Below are 20,344 nucleotides of genomic sequence, written 5' to 3'. Positions count from 1 at the left end.
ATTGGTAGGTTAACTCTTGGAAATATACTAGTTCAACTTTTGTCAAATGCTATGTCCTGTCATGGTTCAAAGCTCTCAAATTAATCTCATCTACTATGGGTTCTGACAGTTCAAGTTCATATTTTGTGATAGCATTTCGTATGCTACATTTTGCATAATAACAAAGGTTTAGCATTTTCAAGTTTCAGCTCAAAATTTGTTTAGGAAATACAACTTCTTTTTGAAATTTCATTTGTTGTAGGTCATTGTAAATACAGAGATATTATTTTATGATAAATCAAAATATATAATTCAAGAGAACCTTAAAGTGATAAAAATTATGGCCATCCAGATAATCAGTAAATAACATATTTGTAATATACTTTATAAAATATCATTCTTTGAAGTTTGACCTGAATTCTATGCTCCAAAAAAAGCTTAAACAGTCCTCTTCAAATTATAAAATCTCAAATGATAACATAAAAATCTCACAATATTTGTGTAATATTATTTTAGTTTAAAGTCACTTTTTTATTATGATCTTTTAAATAAATTTAGGACATTAAGTAATCTATGTAAATTTAAATGTTTATTTAAATTTAGATGTGTTCCATGCTTAACAATTTAATTGAGATTATATACTAGGCTTGTCCAGAAAAAAACAGCCATTATTAATATAACAAGAACGGTTTGTGCGACATCAGTGTAACCTGGCAGCCAAGGAGAGTGGACTGGAATGAACATGTGCGAACAAGGATGACTTCACTATACTTGTCAGTGGGGCCGGTGGTATCGTTGAGTGAGCATGTGTACTGTGTGGCTGTCACATTCAAAATGATTGAGCAAGTATTGATGCAACAAATCTGCATCAAATTGTGCATTAAGTTTGAACATTCTTCTGCAGAAACTATTCAGATGATTCAGAGGATGAAGCTATGGACACCTGGTGATTGGCATCTTCATCATGGTAACATGCCTGCTCATGCATCACATCTCTTGCAGAGTTTTTTGGCAAAACATCAAATCACCCAGGTGACTCAGCCCCACTACAGCACAGATTTGGTGCCCTGGGACTCCTGGCTTTTCTCAAACTAAAATCACCTTTGAAAGGGGAGAGATTTCAGACTGTTGATGAGATTCAGGAAGATACACTTGGGCAGCTGACTATGATTGGGGAAACAGTGTGAGGTCCTAGAGTCTTTGAAGGAGACTGAGGTGTCATTGTCCTATGTAGAATGTTTCTTATATCTTGTATCTTCTTCAATGGATGTCTCTATTTCATATTATATGGCTGTATACCTTCTGGACAGACCTCGTATATGGTGCAAATGACCGTTGGCAGCTTAATTCAATATAATATTCGGCTCCAAATGGCGATTTTTAGTTTTTATTAAATTTTCAAATTTCAATTAAGTGTTTTAGTACAGATTAATTTGCATTAAACCCTCATCTTATACATGAATGCTGTCCTTGACTTCTATAGTTCTGATTATAAAATATACTATAACTAATACTTAGACAAATTCAGGATTGCTATTAGAGAAAGGCAGTACTGCTACTAAATTACTGCTATGATGGCTATTACTACTTGTCATTTATTGAGTATTTCCTTTATCTTGAACCTAGTTCTAGGCAATTTAAGTTTATAATTTCTAATTCTCACTACTTTAAGAGAGATTTTACTTAATTCATTGATAAAGAAAATGAAGCACAAGGTTAAATAACTTTCCAAAGGTCACTTACTTGGCTTGCAAATGGCAAAGCTGGATTTTGATGTTAGGTCAGTCTGGGTCTAAAACCTACTCTCTTCATGGACAAAGTTGTTATGTGAAGGGGTAAATAGGATGATCACTCTATGAAGCCTCGAAGGGCATCTTTTACCTGTTGAAGTCCCCTGATTTAAAACCAGATTGCAGGATGTGAACTCAATTTTGTGAAGCACTTTCAGTGGATTTACACATGCCAGACAAAATTGATTATATGGATGTATGAATTTATTGAAAGAGGAATATATTTTCCACTGATCGCAATCTTTATAGTCATTACGATGCCTTTTCCTAACATTAGGTTTCCAGGAATAGAAAATCAGTTATCAGAAGGTCACTTGATAACCTGAGGGTCAGAACAAAGTGTCCTAGAAGGGTATTTCTTCTAGGCCATGATTGGAGCTTCCAATGTCACCTGTCCCCAGTTGCGTTATCCCAACACTCAAACAAACACACATTGACACACCGTTTTATGGCAAATGGAACACTTCTGTTACAGAATTACAGCTAAATTCTCTTTTTTAAAATTTCATTTTCAGTCTTACAGTTAGCCATTTCCTCTTAAAATAAAGTATTCTATTTCAAACCAAGAGCTATAAAAAGTTAGAAATTAAAATTATTTTTAGTTTAAACCTCATTTCCTGTATGCCTGTTAGGTGTTTGTCACCAGGATTGGACTTTGAGTGTTTCAAAAACCTCTTAAGAACTTATTTAATACACAAATAGTACCTTTTATACATAGCTGCTAATTCATTTTCAGATGCTTATATTTAAAATGTATAAATTTTAAAGTGCTTTACTGCTATTCTCATGGTTCCACATAAAAACTAGAGTCATTGAGTTAATTCATTTCCTAATTTATTAGAGATTAGCATAATTATAAATGTAAAGAGGGAAACATCTTTATTCACATTACTGGGGTTAGAAAATAACAAATCGTTTAATTAAATATATTTTTAAAGTTTTGACCTAGTTTGAGAAGAATATGGAACCTAACTTAAGATTAGCATGCTAAAGGACTATTTTAATTAATACACATTTACTGAGTATGCATTTAATAATATCCACTCTTGGCTGAGCACTGTGCTTGGTAATTGAGATACAATATCATGATAAGTTCCTTGACTTCAGAAAGGTAGCAGTCTGAGGAAGATGTGAATAGGTAAATAGGCATTTAATAATAGAACATGATAAATGCTATAAAACAGGAGATTCTTCCCAGGGGAAAAGATCTCTAACTGAGACTAAGGGATGAGTAGGTATTAGATACGTCAGTGTTGGGTTGGAGAATGTATGTGAAAGGGAGAGAAAATATTCTATTACAGGGTAACGCCTCCTGTGAAAGTTCAGTGTCAAGAAAAATAGCACATTTGTGGTAGTATAGGTATTGACAAGCCATTTGGCTGCTGTTTACTGAGCAGGGGACAAAGAGGGCACAGAAGACTGTGAATTGGGAAGATTAAGTAAACACCTTCAATTTGAAAATTTGAGCTAGTATGTGTATGTGGAGATACGTGGTAGGCAGTAGGATATCCAAATCGGGAGCTGGACAAAGAGAACTAGAATGGTATAGCAAGTGGGACTTTTTTCCTAATATCTGTTTCTGATATTTTGTTGTTGGTGTACAAAAATGTGCTTTGATTTCTAAATAGTGACTTTGTATTCCACTGCTTTGCCAAATCCACTTATGAGGTCAAGTAGTTTTTTGGTGGAGTTTATAGGATGTTCTATGAACACTCTTTTCCTGCAATGACAGTTTTACTTCCTCTTTTCCAATTTGGATGCTTTTTATTTCTTTTTCTTGTCTGATCACTGTGGCTAGAATTTCCAATACTATGTTGAATAGAGATAGTGGAAGCAGACACCCTTGCCTTGTTCCTGATCTCAGTGGGAAAGCTTCTAGTTTTTGCCCATTGAGTATGATGTTGGCTGTAGGTTTCTCGTATATAGCCTTTATTATGATAAGGTATGCTCCCTCTATTCCCACTTTGCTGAGTGTTTTTATTATAAATGGGTGCTGTACCTTATCAAATGCTTTATCCACATCTATTGGTATGATCATGTGATTTTTTTGTCTTTCTTTTTATGCGATGTATTACATTTATTGATTTGTGAATATTGTATATCATCCTTGCATCCCTTGGATGAATCCCACTTCATAATGGTACATGATCATTGTAATGTGTTGCTGGATACAGTTTGCAAATATTTTGTTGTGGATTTTAGCATCTGTGTTCATCAGTGATATTGTACTATAGTTATTCTTTGTTGTGTCTTTATCTGGTTTTGGAATTAGGATGATGCTGGCTTCATAAAAAGAGCTTGGGAGTCTTCCCTTTTCTTACGTTCTTTGGAATAATTTGAGAAGGATAGGGGTTAGCTCTTCTTTAAATGTTTTGTAAAATTCTCCTGTGACACCGTCCGGTCCAGGGCTATTGTGTGCCAGGAGTTTTTTTCATTACTGCTTCAAATTCACTAGTTAATTGATTTGTTCAGGCTTTCTGCTTCTTTTTGGTTCAGAATGGAGGAAAATGGGGGATCACAGGAAAAGAATGGGAAGGGTCAAGTCAAGGAACATGTATAAAGGGCCCATGAGCAAAGACAACAGGTAGGAAGATTGAATGTGGGAGGTGGGGTGGATTGACTAGGGGAGAGTAATGGGGGGAAAATGGGAACAACTGTAGCTGAACAGCAATAAAAAAGAAAGAATTAGAATTAAAGACCTAATAAACTTAACAAGGAAAAAAGAGAACTAGATTGGACATACAGATTTGGGAATCGTAGATGTTTTAAAATTTATTTTTCCATTACAGTTGACATACAACATTATATTAGTTTCAGATGTATAACATAGTGATGAGGCATTTATATATCTTGTGATGTGATTACTTTGATAAGCGTAGGCACCTGGCACCACACATAGTCACTGCAGTAATATTAACTATATTCTCTATGCCATACTTTACATCCCTGGGACTATTTTGTGACTACCAATTTGTACTTCTTATTTCCTTCAGCTTTTCACCCAGCCCCCACCGCCCAAATCCCCTCCTACCTGGCAATCGTCAGTTTGTTCTCTGTGTCTATTGAGTCTGTTTTTTATTGGTTTGTTCATTTATTTTGTTCTTCAGATTCCATATATAAGTGAAATCATATGGTACTTGTCTTTCTGTCTACTTATTTTACTTAGCATAATACCCTTTAGGTTCATTCATGTTGTTGCAAATAGTAAGAATTTATTTTTTATGGAAGAATAATATTTTATTATACATATGTGCCACATCTTGCTTCCACATCTTCTTTATCCAATTGTCCATTGATGGGTACTTAGGTTGCTTCCATTTCTTGGCTAGTATAATAATGCTGGTCCCATGTGCTTGTGAAGAGAATGTATATACTGCTGCTTTGGAGTGAATTGCTCTAACAGTATCAGTTAAATCCACTTGACCTAAAATGTCACTTAAGGCTTATGCTTCCTTGTTGATGTTTTCCTCTGGAAGATCTATCCATCGATAATAATAGGGTGTTGGAGTGCCCTACTATATTACTGTTGATCTCTTCCTTTATGTCTGTGAATATTTGTTTTATATATTTAGGTGTTTCTATTTTAGATGCATAAATGTATACAAGAGGCATAACCTGTTGTTAGATTGAACACTTTTTCATTATGAAATGTCTTCCTTTGTCTCGTACTATTGGTTTTGTTTTGAAGTGTATTTTGTCTGTTTTAAGTACTGCTACCCCAGCCTTTCTTTTGTTTTATCTCTCTATCCTCTACTATCCACCCCTTTCTGAGAATCCAAGTATTTTTCAGGTACCTAATTAAGAAAAAAAATTTTTTTTGACAAAAACTTTCTATTACAAACAGTATGTTTTTAATGCTTCCAAGTACTAAAAGCATATTAGAAGTTCTCATCAATATATTCAATCTTAACACAATTTATCATTTTTCATAATTTTCAGATGCTCTTTTCAAAACTTTTTAACATCTCTGAAATTGGTATGTATCCCATAACCAATGGCTATTATATACTACTGTCAACATTTTTGCTTTCTTAGAGACATGTAAATGAACTGATATCTCTTGCAATCTATGGTATCTTAATTTGTAGAAATAAAATAGAAATTGTATTTGGAACATAATGGGCTCAATTAGCTGAAAAATAAACTAAAAAAATAGGCAAATTCACATATATGGCAAGAAGAAATGGTTAATTTGGATTTGACAGCCCAAATCCACTCCCTTCCTATATGAACACAAGCATGTATTATCATTATTTTTCCACTGGTAAGAAACATGGAAAATATATTTCTACTTAATGCTACACTGTACTTGACTTAGCATGCCATATGTTTAGGTGTGAAAGCTAAGGTTTTTGAATAATCCAAGTCAATTTTATTTTAACTGTTTTTATAAAATGATTTTAAAAATAACCTGTGGTGACATCAAAGTAAAATAGAAAAAGGAATTCAATTGCAATGCAAATTCTTAAAAGTCTCTACAAACTTCCCTCATTATAGACATTTTTCAAATTTTCCAGGCAAATTATGGAAAAGCATTTTACCAGTTTATCTGAAAATATTTGACTATAAACAATAGATGCTACCAGATTTTCTTCACCCCGTAAAGGAGGTTAATGATGCATGGGCTAGTCTGTTACTCAGTGCATAGGGGAAAAAATTAAAGTCAATGGAGGTGCCAGGTCTCACCACGGCAGTGAGAAATTCAAGAGTCACTGTAGCGGGGACTCTTTCCATCGGATCCCGCACACATATCTCCCCTATTCCAGTCCAGCTAAGGACACATTGACCAACTTAATATTTTCACCTCTGCAAAGGGTTTCATGTTGGTAACTCAAATATATTTCTTAATCTGTCTATTTAAATAAAAATATTTTACATGAACAGGATTTGTTTTTCACAAAACAAAGGCATCATAACAAGTAGAAAATATTTATATTCTATTCATTAGTACTGAAGGCACCTTCTCTAAAAATATTTCCCTAATACTCTGATAAATTATGTAATATTTTAATATTATTAATTTCTATGATTTAAGGATGACCTCCCAGTTCAAGTCAGAGAAAAAAAGACATTATCACCTATTAATACTTCAGCATTGATAATTTTGTTGGAAATCCATATTAATAGCCTTATGCTTTAAAAGTTAGTGATGTTATCAAGAACATGAAATTCATTGTAGATCAAAGCATGAGAGAAACAGTTGCTGAGCTTACAGTAAGGCAGGGAAAACGGGTCCAGAAAACATTGCAACCCCTGAACTCAGAAGCACCTGCCTGGAAACCTTGGCACTGCCCTGACGGAAGATCGAGGCTTGTTCATCACAGCTGTGTACTGTTCTGAAACATCGCTATGGCTGGGAAATGATGACTGTTTTCAATCCACCTTTGCCACTTGAATTCCTAGGACTTCTTTTCCTCCAACTCTTTTTTTCTATGTAGTGTTGGTTGTTTTATGTAACCACGTCTTCCTAAGATTCACTAACCATCCTGCTCTCTTGGGCTAGCTGTTCTGCTGATGGTTCTTTTTCTCAGTTAACTTTAACATATCTTGAGAATAGTCAATCACAGTTTGCCAGTACTCTTGTCTTCTCATTTAAGTATGCTTTGTGTGAACTTGCTGTTGTACTCATGTCCTACGCAATGAAAATCTGCAGTTATGGTGTTTTTCCTGGACATTCATAACACTGCAGTGATGAGTGTTATTTGTGAGAATTATCCCTGATGTGACATTATTTCATTTATTTCATATACCATCACTGCAACCTGATGTTTGAGAGTCATAATAGTATAAATTCTATATCACACCTCATTTTTTTCTTTATTTGGGCCCTGGAATCACATTCCTTGGGACCTGAGGTGGTACTTAAATGCTGAGAAAAGGGCATGTACAAAGGCAAAGAGTGCGAGACCGCGGCAAAGGGCCAGTAGCTTAGGATAACTGAATTGCAAGGTCCAGGGGAGAGAATGATAGTTAATAGCTAGAAAGCTAGTTTGTGTTCACATTATAAATGACCTGGTGTGACATTCCATGGACTTTGACTTGCCGATGGTGAGTATATTTTAGGTGGAAAGTACAAGATCAGATTTACATTTGGAAAATATCATTGTGTCATCTTATTATACAACAGAGATAGAAGCATGTTTGTTGCTAGACTTAGGCATCTGGTCAAACTGTGCAAAATTTGTTGTTAATTTCAACATTAAATCTTGTTTTATTTCAACTGGCAAACAAGTCTGCTGCAGCTGAAGTGCAAAAATAGAGCTTGTGCAAGGCAGATCTTAGTGCTACATTGGGTCCTAGGAAGCCAGTGTTGGTATATTTTAAATTAGAAATAAAATCAAAGATTGGATTCCATGTAAAAATAATTTTTTTTATTAATCACCTAGCTCCAGGAGTTTGGTTCTGTGGTTAAATAACTTCCTCCTTAACTTACTAGTAGTAAATGATTTATTTTATTAAAATCCTTACTGAAAAACTATGTATTCATTTTCCTGTATATGTAAGTAGAACATTCTTAATATTTTTTTTTATTTTTCATGTTTCAAGATCTTCTTTTCAAATGAGGTAATCATTCTGAACACTACTAATTATTTATAATAGATTAGAGATATATATATATATATAACACAAGTATGTATAAATATATACAAATATTTATCTGGTTGCATAGGATAATTATTAGTAGTGCCTCCTGTCACACTAAAAAGCATTCAGATTAACACCATGTGCAATGACAGATGTAAATGCCAGCTGTGATACACTCTGTTTGATTTTAGCAAGAAGGCTCACTTTGGTGCCTTCATCTATAAAACTTGAGAAAGGAGTTTTTTCCCCTGCAAATTTTGTGAGGAAAAAATGCAGAATTGGCCTCAGAGGCATGAACTGCACTAGCTGCCCAGGGCCCCTGCTGAGAAGGTGCGCCCCTACGCTTGCCTTGGTGCTCCCTTGGTTCTCTGAAATGCTCAATACATATCAGCAAGGGTCAGTGCATTTGCATTTTGCATTGGGCCCCACGATTTGTAGTCGTCCTCGATTAAATTAAAAAGGTGCCAATTTAATTGACATTTTCTGTCTTAATTGTTTCCATTCTGGTTTAAGTCCTCATTTATTTTACCAAATAGGAAGTCCTTCACATCCATTTTAAACCACAAATTACTAGTATATTTTTTTCTAGTTTAAAATTTTTTTAATTTATTTACTTTTTAAATACATTTGTCTCTGCCTCCCCCCCACCTCTTTCCCTTGCCCCCTCCCACCTTCCCTCCTTCAGCTCTTCCCCTTTGGTTTTGTCCATGAGTCCTTGCTATATGTTCCTTGACTTTCCCCTTCCCTTCCCTTTCCCTGCCCCCCCCTTCCCTCTTGTCTCTGTTGATTTCTTTTCCTTTCAGTGTTGCTGGTCATATTTTCCTTGCATCTTTGCATTGTTGGTTAGGTTCCGCTTATAGGTGAGATCATATGGTATTTGTCTTTCGCCCCCTGGCTTATTTCGCTTAGCATGATGCTCTCCAGTTCCATCCATGCTGTCGCTAGTATATTTTAAAGGGTAGCTGAAGCAACCTTTTACTGAGCAAAATCTTAGTTTATATAAGTTGTTAAAATAATTTTAATATCATAAATGATTCTCCAAAATTAGGAAGAACCCTCTGGCTTTTCACACATAAATATCTGTATACACCTGGATAGTCATATTAGAAACAATATAAATATCCAAACCCTGTGTGTGTGTGTGTGTGTGTGTGTGTGTGTATTACAGGGTGCCAGCATTAGTATTTATACATAAAATATCCATAATGATAGCTTTAATTTATCAAGCTGTTGTTGTATGCCAGCCCTTTGCTAATATTCTATAGGTATTATCAGTATATACGTATTCTTAATTCATACACACAGAAACTAAACATCCTCTGAGGAGGGTGTTATTATTCCCATTATAATAACAACACTATTGAGGCTTAAGATAGGGAATAAATAACTTGCCAAACATACACAGATAGCAGATAAAACTTAGTTTTGAAATCTAAATCTCCATATTTTAAAGCCTGAGCTCTTAATCAATATATCAATATTTTGCAAGCTGGCATCAGAAACATATTGTCAGAACCCCATGATTTTATAACACCTTAAAACTGCATTCTCTAACAATCAAGCTGATAAAAATACATTTGCATTCTGGCTCATCTGTCTGGTTCCATACATTTATCTTCATGTCTCCACAGCATACGTAGATTCTAATAAGCTAGTGAGAAGGAAATGAGGCAGATTTTAAATTTAAATGATTTTTTCCACTAAGTGAGAGATGCATGGTATCATGTTACACTAGACAGATGAAAGTTTTTCTACAGCTCAGAGAGGTATAAGATGCGGGAGAACTGAATCATTACACAGCATAGTATAATGAAAGGCAGAGCAAACTCCAGAATCCAGAGCTCTAGCAGCTGGCTCTTTATTCATGCTGCCAAGGGCAATTCAATTTCAGGAAAACAAAGTCTTTGCCACATTCTACTTGTTGCTCTTTTATTTTTATTGTGTTTGTAGTTGTGTTCCTGTATTTGTAAACTTGTTTTGGTATTATAATTGTACACAGCTAAAAGCATAAGAACATATCTATTTTTATGTTTGAACATATTTAAGTAACATTAAAATAATTTAAATCAGCACTGGGAGTCTGTAAGGTTTGTTTTGTTTTGTATTTCCTTATACTTTAAATAGACTTGGAAGAACTGTTTTTAGCTACATTTCTTCATGTAACTGGTTGATTTTTACCATTATATCATTAGTATTTATTATTTTATATTGTGTTGATATTATACTGATTGTGCAATCTTGATCATTTTCATTTCCTCATTAGGCTTTTTTTCTTTTGCCTTAATTTTGTTAATGTTCAATCATTTAAAAGTTAAAGCAGTTCATTGTTGCTCACATTCTTGTATACTTCCTATGACTTTCCCATGACTCATTATTTTTAAAAAATATTATTTCTGAAATATAATGACTTTATATATTTTTTGGTTAGTTAATCCTTTAAAAAATATAACTCACCCTGGTCTGTTGTAATGGTAATATGAAGCAAGTTATTAAAAAAGAAAGAAAACAGGGTTTATTGCGTTTCTGGGAACTAAGGAAAATGTTTAGGGATTATAAGGCTTTGTTTGATATTGCAATATTGTTATTTTTTTAAGTAATAAATTGAAATTAAATTAAAAAAAGAAATTTCTAATTCTCTCTAAGTGGTTAGAAATGTCTACAAATTTTGCATAGTTAGTCCTGCAAAATGAGCAGTACCATATACTGATTAAGAGAATGCCTTAACCTATTTTATCTTTTAAACTGAAAGCTGATACCATTTCTAAAGATGCCCAATGTGTTACAATTATTGATTAGTGGGTTTTACTTGTTATATAGTTTTCAAAGGCAATGTACTATTTATTTACTTTTTTGTTAAGTTTGTGGATCAGGGGAATGTTGACTATTGGGAGGAAAAAGGGTCAAATTGAAGAAAGGTAAACAGAAAAAGATCCAATTAGAATCACAATAAAACAAAATTAATTTCTCAACTTTTTATACTTTAAGTAATTGAATTATAAGTTTAAAAGTAATAAATTAATCAAAGATCTAGAAATTTAAAATGTATTCTGCAAATTTTTTGCTCTCATCTTTTCCCATGCTATACTTTCATAGGGAGGGGGTGAGGTACTGAAATTATTGTATATTTCCATTTATATACAAGTGTCCGGACCATTTGTCAGTTCTTCCCATATAATATTTGAGAGGGAAATGAATCATTTACAGCACATAGCCATTCTGTACATTATTTTCCTGTTAAGCTCTATTTAAAATGAAATACATTTACACTCTCATACATTACATTACTTGAAAATGATAATGCTTTCTATTAAACTGTACTTCAATATTCTGTTTTACCTGCAGCTGAATGTGGTGCATCTGCAACAAATAATGAAGGAATTTTGCTCTCTCCAAATTATCCACTCAACTATGAAAACAATCATGAATGCATTTATAGTATTCAGGTTCAAGCAGGAAAGGGAATCAATATTTCAGCCAGGACATTTCATTTAGCACAAGGAGATGTTCTTAAGGTAAGTGACATCAGACATACTTGTATTTTGAGAGTTTTAACCATTGAATATATGTTAATACATATATACATATATAATCAACCATAAGGCGATTCTAACATTCATAGATTTAAATTATACATTATTTCCCATTTTTGTAATACTATTTTCATTGAGATAGAGTGTTTTGTTTACAATGTTGATAAGTAACTTATTTCATGATACATAAAGTTTAATGTTTTATTAATACCAACATAAAAACACTTTCATGCCAGACATCTTATAACCAATAAATATATATACATCATAATTTTTTCATTTCTTTAAGAAATATAGCAATATTTTGTTTTATTTTGCTGTTTATTAAGTTATTTCTGTATATAAAAGGACAGCTTTGCATATATTACTATAAATTCATATTTATTAATATATAAAACTAAAAATTCAATATTTTTAAATTATTTAGAAAAAAATTAATCTAAAATAAACATTTAGAGTAAAAGTAATTACTTGTGTTAAAATTTGGAAAGGATCAGATGTCCTCTAAAAGATATAATTTTAGGTAAAGAAATATTCTATATTTATTGATTTTATTTTTGAAGTTAGGTTTTGATAAATATAATTTATATATATGATTAAAAATAAACACATCAAAAAGCATCACAGTTCTGTTTTCAAAAATTTTGAAAAAAACCCACGATATCTCAGGTTGACAAGGGTTTCTTATATAAGCAATGATTTTAGACTGTTGGTTACTTTCTTCTTTTAAAATATTATGCTGTTGATAATTCATAGTTCTCTATCACAAAGGTTACTGTATACATATAATATCTGTAGACATGGAAAATATTTCCTGCAGTACACCTAAATATATACAATTTTAATATTACTTTAGGTCCATTTCTGTTTTTTGCACTTTTGTTTATCAGGCTAAGTATAGGTGGGTGGAGGCAACGTATCCAGACACAAAGAGTGGGGTAAGCCCAGCCACTAATTTTTATCATACAAGCAACATAATAAACATCTATTTATGTATTAAAGTCAGGAAATGTTCCCCCACCTTTCCTGAAATATTTGTTCTCTCTGGGATGCTGAAATATATATTTTCTTTTTCCATACCGAATAATGTTTATTGTTAGAAAATTTGGAATAACAGGCTATGTCTTTTAAAAATAAAATAGCTCTAATGTATTATTCCTCAGTTTGCTGTCTGACAGAAGTCTTACTTGTTTGGAGTAAGGTTACATGCACTCGTGACATGTGTCACACTGAGGAAGAGTAGGACCTCAGTAATAAGTGACAATGTGAGGAGAGGTGATGGTGAGAAATAAAGGAAGGCAAAAAAAATCAATTTAATGCACTATTGGACTTCATTGACAACGAATTTCCCTCACTAATGAGGGGATAAAAATTTATATTCTAAGGAATTTTTAAGATTTTTTTTATAATTCGACTAAAATAATTACCAACATTGAAAATAGTATAAGCTAAATATTAAAATAGAAACTTGCAAATTCAGTCATCTCCCTACTGGTAACCTGCCTGGGATTTATTCTAAATTGTAACTTTAAAATAATTTCTACAAACCACTCTGTAGAGACAGTTCAGGATGATGAGCTCTTAGAGTCTAAGTCTGTTTCATGGTCTCTCCATCAATGTAAAATGGAAGTTGCTTATGTGTTACCTTTTTCCTCCCATTAACCCCATGGACAACTAATAGTGCAAAGACACCTGATGACACAGATAAAGCTAGGTAAGCGCATGCAGTCAGATGCACCCTCCAAAGGACACAGGAAAAATCCTCAGATCATGGAGGCCAAGTCCTCTAAGAGTGAAAAGTCACTTGCCTAACTGCAAGCCCATCCATAGGAGCCCATCCCAATCCCCAGTGCTTCCTAGTATCAAACATAGTAGAATCACTTCTCTCCCTACATTCAGCCTAGGAAATACAAAGGAATGAGTAAAACAATAATAGCCTGTCATAGAATCCTATCTAAGTTAACTAAGATAACTTAAAAGTATTATTATTATGATTTTTTTATGTGGTAGGATTGGCTACATTCTCTTGCAATCTTTACATGAGTATAAGGTTTGGAAAGTGGATTTTTTTTCCTGGTAGTATTTACACTAGAACATCACTGTATTGTGTTCTAATAAAAACAAAAACAGCAACAACAGTAGACAATATGTGTATGTATTTATCTACATCTAAACACACATGCACACTTTCCTCTCTGAGAGCTTGCAATCGAGGCTGCTGCTCACTTACACCAGCTCTCTCCACTTCCCCCTTCTTTCCATAAACTAGTTATTTATAACTACACTAGTGACGTCTATAGCAAGTGTAAGGGATCGTATGACCCTGTTAGGTAGTTTGTTCCTGGAACCACTACCAGACTTTGTGACTCATTAGACCTGGGAAAAACTGTTTCCATTGGTCTGCCCTAGGGTTATGCATTTTTTTATAAAACTCTCCGGATTACCTGGTGACCAGGAAGTTTGAGAAGGATGAGTATATCCTTCTTTGGTTCTACTCTTTTCAATGGGCAAGAATATTGAACTTTCCCAAATGTGATTCAAAATATATAATGTAATTAATTCTTTCAATTAACATGCACAGGAGTTGTTTAATTAGATGTAGACTCTAAACAATTAACAATGAATAGTTCCCATTGTCCACCTGATAGGACAACAGCTGAATACCAATCAGAATTACTGCTACTGTTTTTGTTGTTGCTGTGTTTAGCAGAGACAAAATTTAAGGGAATCTTTTCACTGGCATGAGCATTGTACATTTTAAAGGTATTTCTTATGCAGAATGTGGACTAAATGGGTGATTATGGGAAAGAGCCAGCAAGACAACTCAAAATTGATTTTGAGAGTTGAAAGGGTGAGGACAATCGATGTCATACTTATGAAAAATTTGATATTTGAAGGCCTTGATTAATAACATCTTTTAGGAGTATTATAAGAAGGTTATTAATGTGTTATTATTATTGTTTTCTAAGATGTATCATTTTCAAACTTTTTTCCCTAACCTATGTGTGAGTATTTGGGAGTGCCACTTCTAAGAGGCTATTGTTAGATTTTCAGTAATTTTGTGAGTTGGTTGTTATATGTAGTCAATATTAAAAATTAGATTACTATTAAATTTACTTACATTTAAATCATATTAAAAACAAAAGCAGTAGATACAACTTTAATATCCTAATTGTTTTACTACTTTTACTATTTTCTGTGCTTTTTATGTTAGTTATACATATTGTATCTCTATGATGTAAATACTATGAGTGTGCGTCTCTTCCCAACTCTACATTCAGTGATGTTCCCTTGAGAGTGTGATCATGATAATAGAAGGAGGATTTATACTTTGGAAATTGGCAAACACCACAAATGCTGACTTGATTTTTTGTTTTGCTCATTATCTATACTTAAACAGAGATGTGTTGTGTCCGTAATCAATACGTTGTGAATTGCACCACAGACTGAGAAAATACCTTTGCTAGTATTTGAAAACTATTATTCAACTTAGAAAATTTGCTCATAGCATTTACAAACCAATGAAGTTCTGATGTAACTCTATTTTTGATGCTTCACTTTTATCTAACATAAAAAAAAATCAAACCACATCCATTAAGGACTATTGTTTATCAGTTCCAAATATAAGTTGCATATAAAATAGTTTGGCAAAACACATTGAAAGCATTTTGTAACAATCGGCTCTATGGAATTTACAATAACGTATATTGAATATTTTATTACTATTTGTAATTGTGCGCTATACATTCCTTAAATCAGGGATTCCCAAATGACAGTCTAAAGGAAAAATGGACCTAAGACCTGTATCTCTAAGTAAACTTTTATTGGGAGAAGGCCCTGTTCATTCATTCACATATCGTTTATAGCTGTTTTTGTGTTACAATGGCAGGATTGAGTAGTTGCAACAGAGATGTTATGACCCCAAAAGTCTAAAATATTTACTATCTCCTCCTTTTCAGAAGAAGTTTGTCAACTTCTCTTTATGTCAAAAAAGTCATTAAAATAAATCACATGTATGAATTTTGTTTGAAACCTGGTTGTTAAGCATTTTCCAGCATATCAGGGAGCTCATGTGACCACCTCACATGCATACCAACTCTGCTTCTTGTTGTTTTACAGTGCTACTCCTTTATCATTCTTTTCAAAAGCACTCTCCAAATATTCCTTAGTATGAAGTGCTGTGTTAGGCCTCATAAAACCCTTCATTCTCTCTCATACAAGGATCACGGAAGTGAAATGATGCGACAGTCCATATAGATTGAACGGTAAATTTGGGACGTCAACTTCGTTATATAACCGTGAAGCTAATGCCCCTGAAAAACTGACCGTTCATTGCGCCCCCTACTACTTCACTAAAATATGCCAGCTCTTATAATCGAGGAAACAGTATATAGCTATTGCAGAGACATAAATATTTGAATGCAAACAAAAGCTCTCTATTTCATACTACTTTTGAAGAGAACATAATAAGGCTTAGAATATAGTCCTCTTTGATTAACCATTGTAAGACTTATTCTTTCTTTTTGAATCACAACTTGACATCTTACTCAGCTTGTCTAAAAAATGTATTTAAGTTTCCAAATCAATCTATAAAACAAATGACCAAAAGTGAAAATTCTAGTGTCCATGAGCAGGAAAAATTTGATGGTTTGTCCATATAAGTACATACATAATTTCTCTCTGTTGATTTTAATTTTTTATGTACTTTCTGCTCTCAGGTTTAGATAACATCTTTCTTGCTAATTCATTGGAGAAATGACTGGGAATATGCCTGCTAATCATACATTTATTATAAAATTAACAATAGTTTTGAGAGTTGATAAGCAGTTCATCAAAATAGGGTTTGACCTTTCAGACTCAGGGGGATCTGCACATGATAACTAATTTCAAACCCTGATCCATTACAAAAAGTTTGGTAATTGAAAAACAGCAATATTAAGTTCTAGTCTGCCCTACTGTTAGGCTACCAGATTAATTGCAACCTTTTAACAAATTAGAGTGTTATCAAAAAGTTTTATTAACATTATAAAAGTGCTCAATATCTTTCATGATATTAATTCTTAAGCTGACTTGAAATTCCATATTTGACATAAAAGTAAATCTTCATTATCTGAAGTAAGTGCTAAGTAACTAAGAATGTTTCTGTGGGTAACACCAAGAGTCTGTTCCCTTTCAACTAAAAATTATAATGTTACACAATTATCTTATTCATTTTTAGCTTTCTAATTTCTGATAAAAATATATATTAAGATATATGCTGAAAATAATTATTACAATAACATACAGTACTTGTTAAAAAAGAAAAATAAGCCCAATTAAATAAAAAATTCTTAAAGATTCTGATTTTAATAAGAATAGAAATGTGAGAAATAATATTGAATAAAAGTTCCATGTGCTTCTGATCAGACTCAATAATCACCCTGTATAGAAAATTTACTTTTAAATGAAAAGCACATTCTTTTTATCTCTTATTTGTATACTTTGTATTCATGTCTCCTTCAAAAGTAATTTGCTATTGGCTACACTACATTGTCCTTCCTTGTTGCGTTTATGCTTCCATAGTTATTTGAATACATTTGAAGGATTTTATTTACCAGTTAAACAGCATTGACTTATTATAAAACGCTTCCTTTTTGAGAGCTTTCCTAATTGACACTTTTTTCATTGGATTTAATAATTTTATACATGCTTTTAAAATTCATGGTTGAATAATTACGCTTCATTTTACTTTCTTCATTATAATAGTGCTTCTTTAGCATTCGTTTTCTATATTTTGACTATACATTGTGAAATAAACTGTAGTTCCTGAGTTTTGGTGTTGAATTAGATCCTCCCAAGTGGACATAAGATAATTCTTTTCCTATTTTTTTTTTATATTTGTTGTCTTTTCATGGCTTTCCTTTCAGTAATTATTCTTAAAATTATTTCTCTAAGAAAGTTTCTTTTGAAAAGAAAAAAAACCCATGCTTGTAGCTTTAAAAAATCGGCTCAAAATTAATGTTTCTCCTGTAACAGAAATATTAGATTGATTTTTTAATTTTTCTTTGGGTTAAGAACGATGTCTTAATATGTTTTTTCTTTTAATTTTATCCTCAGTAATGATTGCATCTAATTTTATTCTCAGTACCTAATGCATGCATGGAAATATTGGTTAAATTACTTTGTTACTTTTTCCTTTGTTATATATAGCAATGATTTATAATAATTTATAACTATGGAGTAAAGTAATGGTTCTTGCTGTTAAACATTTTTTTTCATTACCATCAAAAATTTGAGAAAAAAATAATTAGTAGAGACAATAAAATTTCAACAACTGATTTTTGTTTACTCAGTTATAGCAAGTAGTTGTTTAGTTTATATTTTCCCTTTATGTGACTGCTTTTGACAGACTAGAAGTTCTTACAATTTGTCCACAAAATAAAAGCAGAACTAGTTGAAATCCAAGAAACAATTATTTGCATTTAGCATAGGAATTAAATTATATATTGATGAGAAATATGGGAAATAAAATAAAGCTTTTGGGGGGGGGTTACTTTGACAACATTAACCACAAATAAGATGTCCACAAGATTTACTGGGTTTGTAAACTATATCATAGCATAAGACAAATGTATTCGGAAGTGGACTTCTGAGAATATTGAACACTTGAAACCCAAAGACACAAAAGTTGTATTTTCTCATAAGTATGTTTCCTTGCCTCTGAATTATCCCTGATTAATGATATTCTTTTTAAAAAAGATTTCATTTATTTACTTTCAGAGGGGAAGGGAGGGAGAAAGAGAAGGAGAGAAGCATGAATGCGTGATTGCCAGCTGCCCTCCCCCTACCGGGGACCTGGCCTGCAACCCAGGCATGTGCCCTGACTGGGAATCTAAGCAGCGACCCCTTGCTTCTCAGGCTGGCGCTCAATCCACTGAGCCACACCAGCCAGGGTGATTAACAATATTCTTAAATGAAAAATTGAATCTTATGTAATCAAACAAAAAACATTCCTGTGCTAACAAACCTCAACATTCGGTTCAGCGTTGTTGAAGACAAATAAATTATTTCTATTATCTAAAACAGAAACTTATTTGTATGATAAATTAGATCCCACCAGGTATTCAAGATATTTCCATATAATTTTAGGAATTTTACCAATACAACCCTCTATCTATAAATCCAGTGCTCTTTAAATAGTCAGCAGACACATTTTTTTCTTAATTGACAGAAAGTCCTTTAAAAAAAAAAAGAGGGGCCAGTTAGATGTTTGCTATTAGGAATTAAATGGACATGTTGGCTTGAGCTTATTTCCGGCACCCTTTCTGTGGTAATACAGCAAGTTAATAAACTGATGGGGATTAGAGGACGGGTATGAGGCTGTAGATTCCCTCAACACAGAGGGAAAGAGCAGGGAGGGCTTGTCATTGTGGACTAAAAACTGTGCAGAAAAGGGAATGGGTGATATGGTTTGGAGATATATTAAGGGTTCTGAGCAAAAATTATATCTGCATAGTATGTTAAAGTTTTTGTTGTCTCTATAACATTTAAACTTGTATCAATAATAAGCAAACATAAAACTATAAATAGCTAAGTATCAGTAAGCACATACTTAAGGGAATTAAGTAACCAGGGGAAGAAAGATGAAGTTAAATGCATAATAACAGGTGATACGAATTAAACTTGAACTCTGGAAACATTAAAAGAGATATTTGTAGTAATTTTAAAAGTTATGAGAAATCTTAATAATACAATTAAAATATGAGAAAGAGAGAAAGGAACTTTCTAGACTTTGACTAATGATTTTAAAATTTAGGATTTTATTAGAAGACCTAAAAAGAAATTAGTCTCTGCTGAAAATCTAGTTAGTGTGGATGATCTAGTGAAAGACTGTTTTCAGAGGAAAAACTGATAAAATTCAAAAGAGAAAATATAAAAGAATTACATAGTTTTGAAGACTGAATATGTAAATAGGCATTCTAGGTAGAAAATAAAAGGATCAAAAGGATGGAATAATGAAATAAATAAAAACTCAAGAACATTGCCTTGGGTTAAAGAAAATCTTACATCTGCAGATAGAAAAGGCTATTACTTTATTTGAATAATACAGTTTAGAAATATGGTGAAAATTTACTAATTCATTTTATTAAGTTCACCTTAATACTAAAAAGATAGAGATAATTTGAGAAAAAGGAAAAAGAACATTATACATGAGTTTTAAATTACAGAAAACATTATAAATTAATTTGCAAATTAAACCCAATAATCTAGCACAATGAAAATATGTCATGCAAATTAATAGAATAATAATAGTTGCCATTTTGCATGACCGAGAAATCCTCTTTTAGGTGATATCAATGTAATAAATACCACTTTTGAGAAACACTGGCACTATGTCAAGATCACTAGATTAGGAGTTTAGTGATCCAATTTTTACTCTAATGTCAGGTCAAAGAAAGACAATTTCAAGCAAGAGACATA

The 20,344-nt window shown here is 32.7% G+C and overlaps 1 protein-coding gene across 3 annotated transcripts in view; it reads left to right on the top strand.

Moving 5' to 3' along the window:
• CSMD3 (CUB and Sushi multiple domains 3) overlaps nucleotides 1–20,344 on the top strand; it is a 929,671-nt gene that overhangs the window by 620,159 nt on the left and 289,168 nt on the right. For all 3 annotated transcript variants that reach the window (XM_054590414.1, XM_054590413.1, XM_054590412.1), the window contains one exon: nucleotides 11,697–11,866. In XM_054590414.1, coding sequence (XP_054446389.1) covers nucleotides 11,697–11,866 — 170 coding nt within the window. The remainder of the gene's footprint in view (nucleotides 1–11,696; nucleotides 11,867–20,344) is intronic.

This window comes from Pteronotus mesoamericanus, unplaced genomic scaffold (assembly GCF_021234165.1).
Source record: "Pteronotus mesoamericanus isolate MK-2021 breed Mesoamerican mustached bat unplaced genomic scaffold, CSHL_Meso_final scaffold_174, whole genome shotgun sequence".
Lineage (NCBI taxonomy): Eukaryota > Metazoa > Chordata > Mammalia > Chiroptera > Mormoopidae > Pteronotus > Pteronotus mesoamericanus.
Note: the sequence above shows the minus strand (reverse complement) of the source record. Positions and strands in the feature narration are given on the sequence as shown.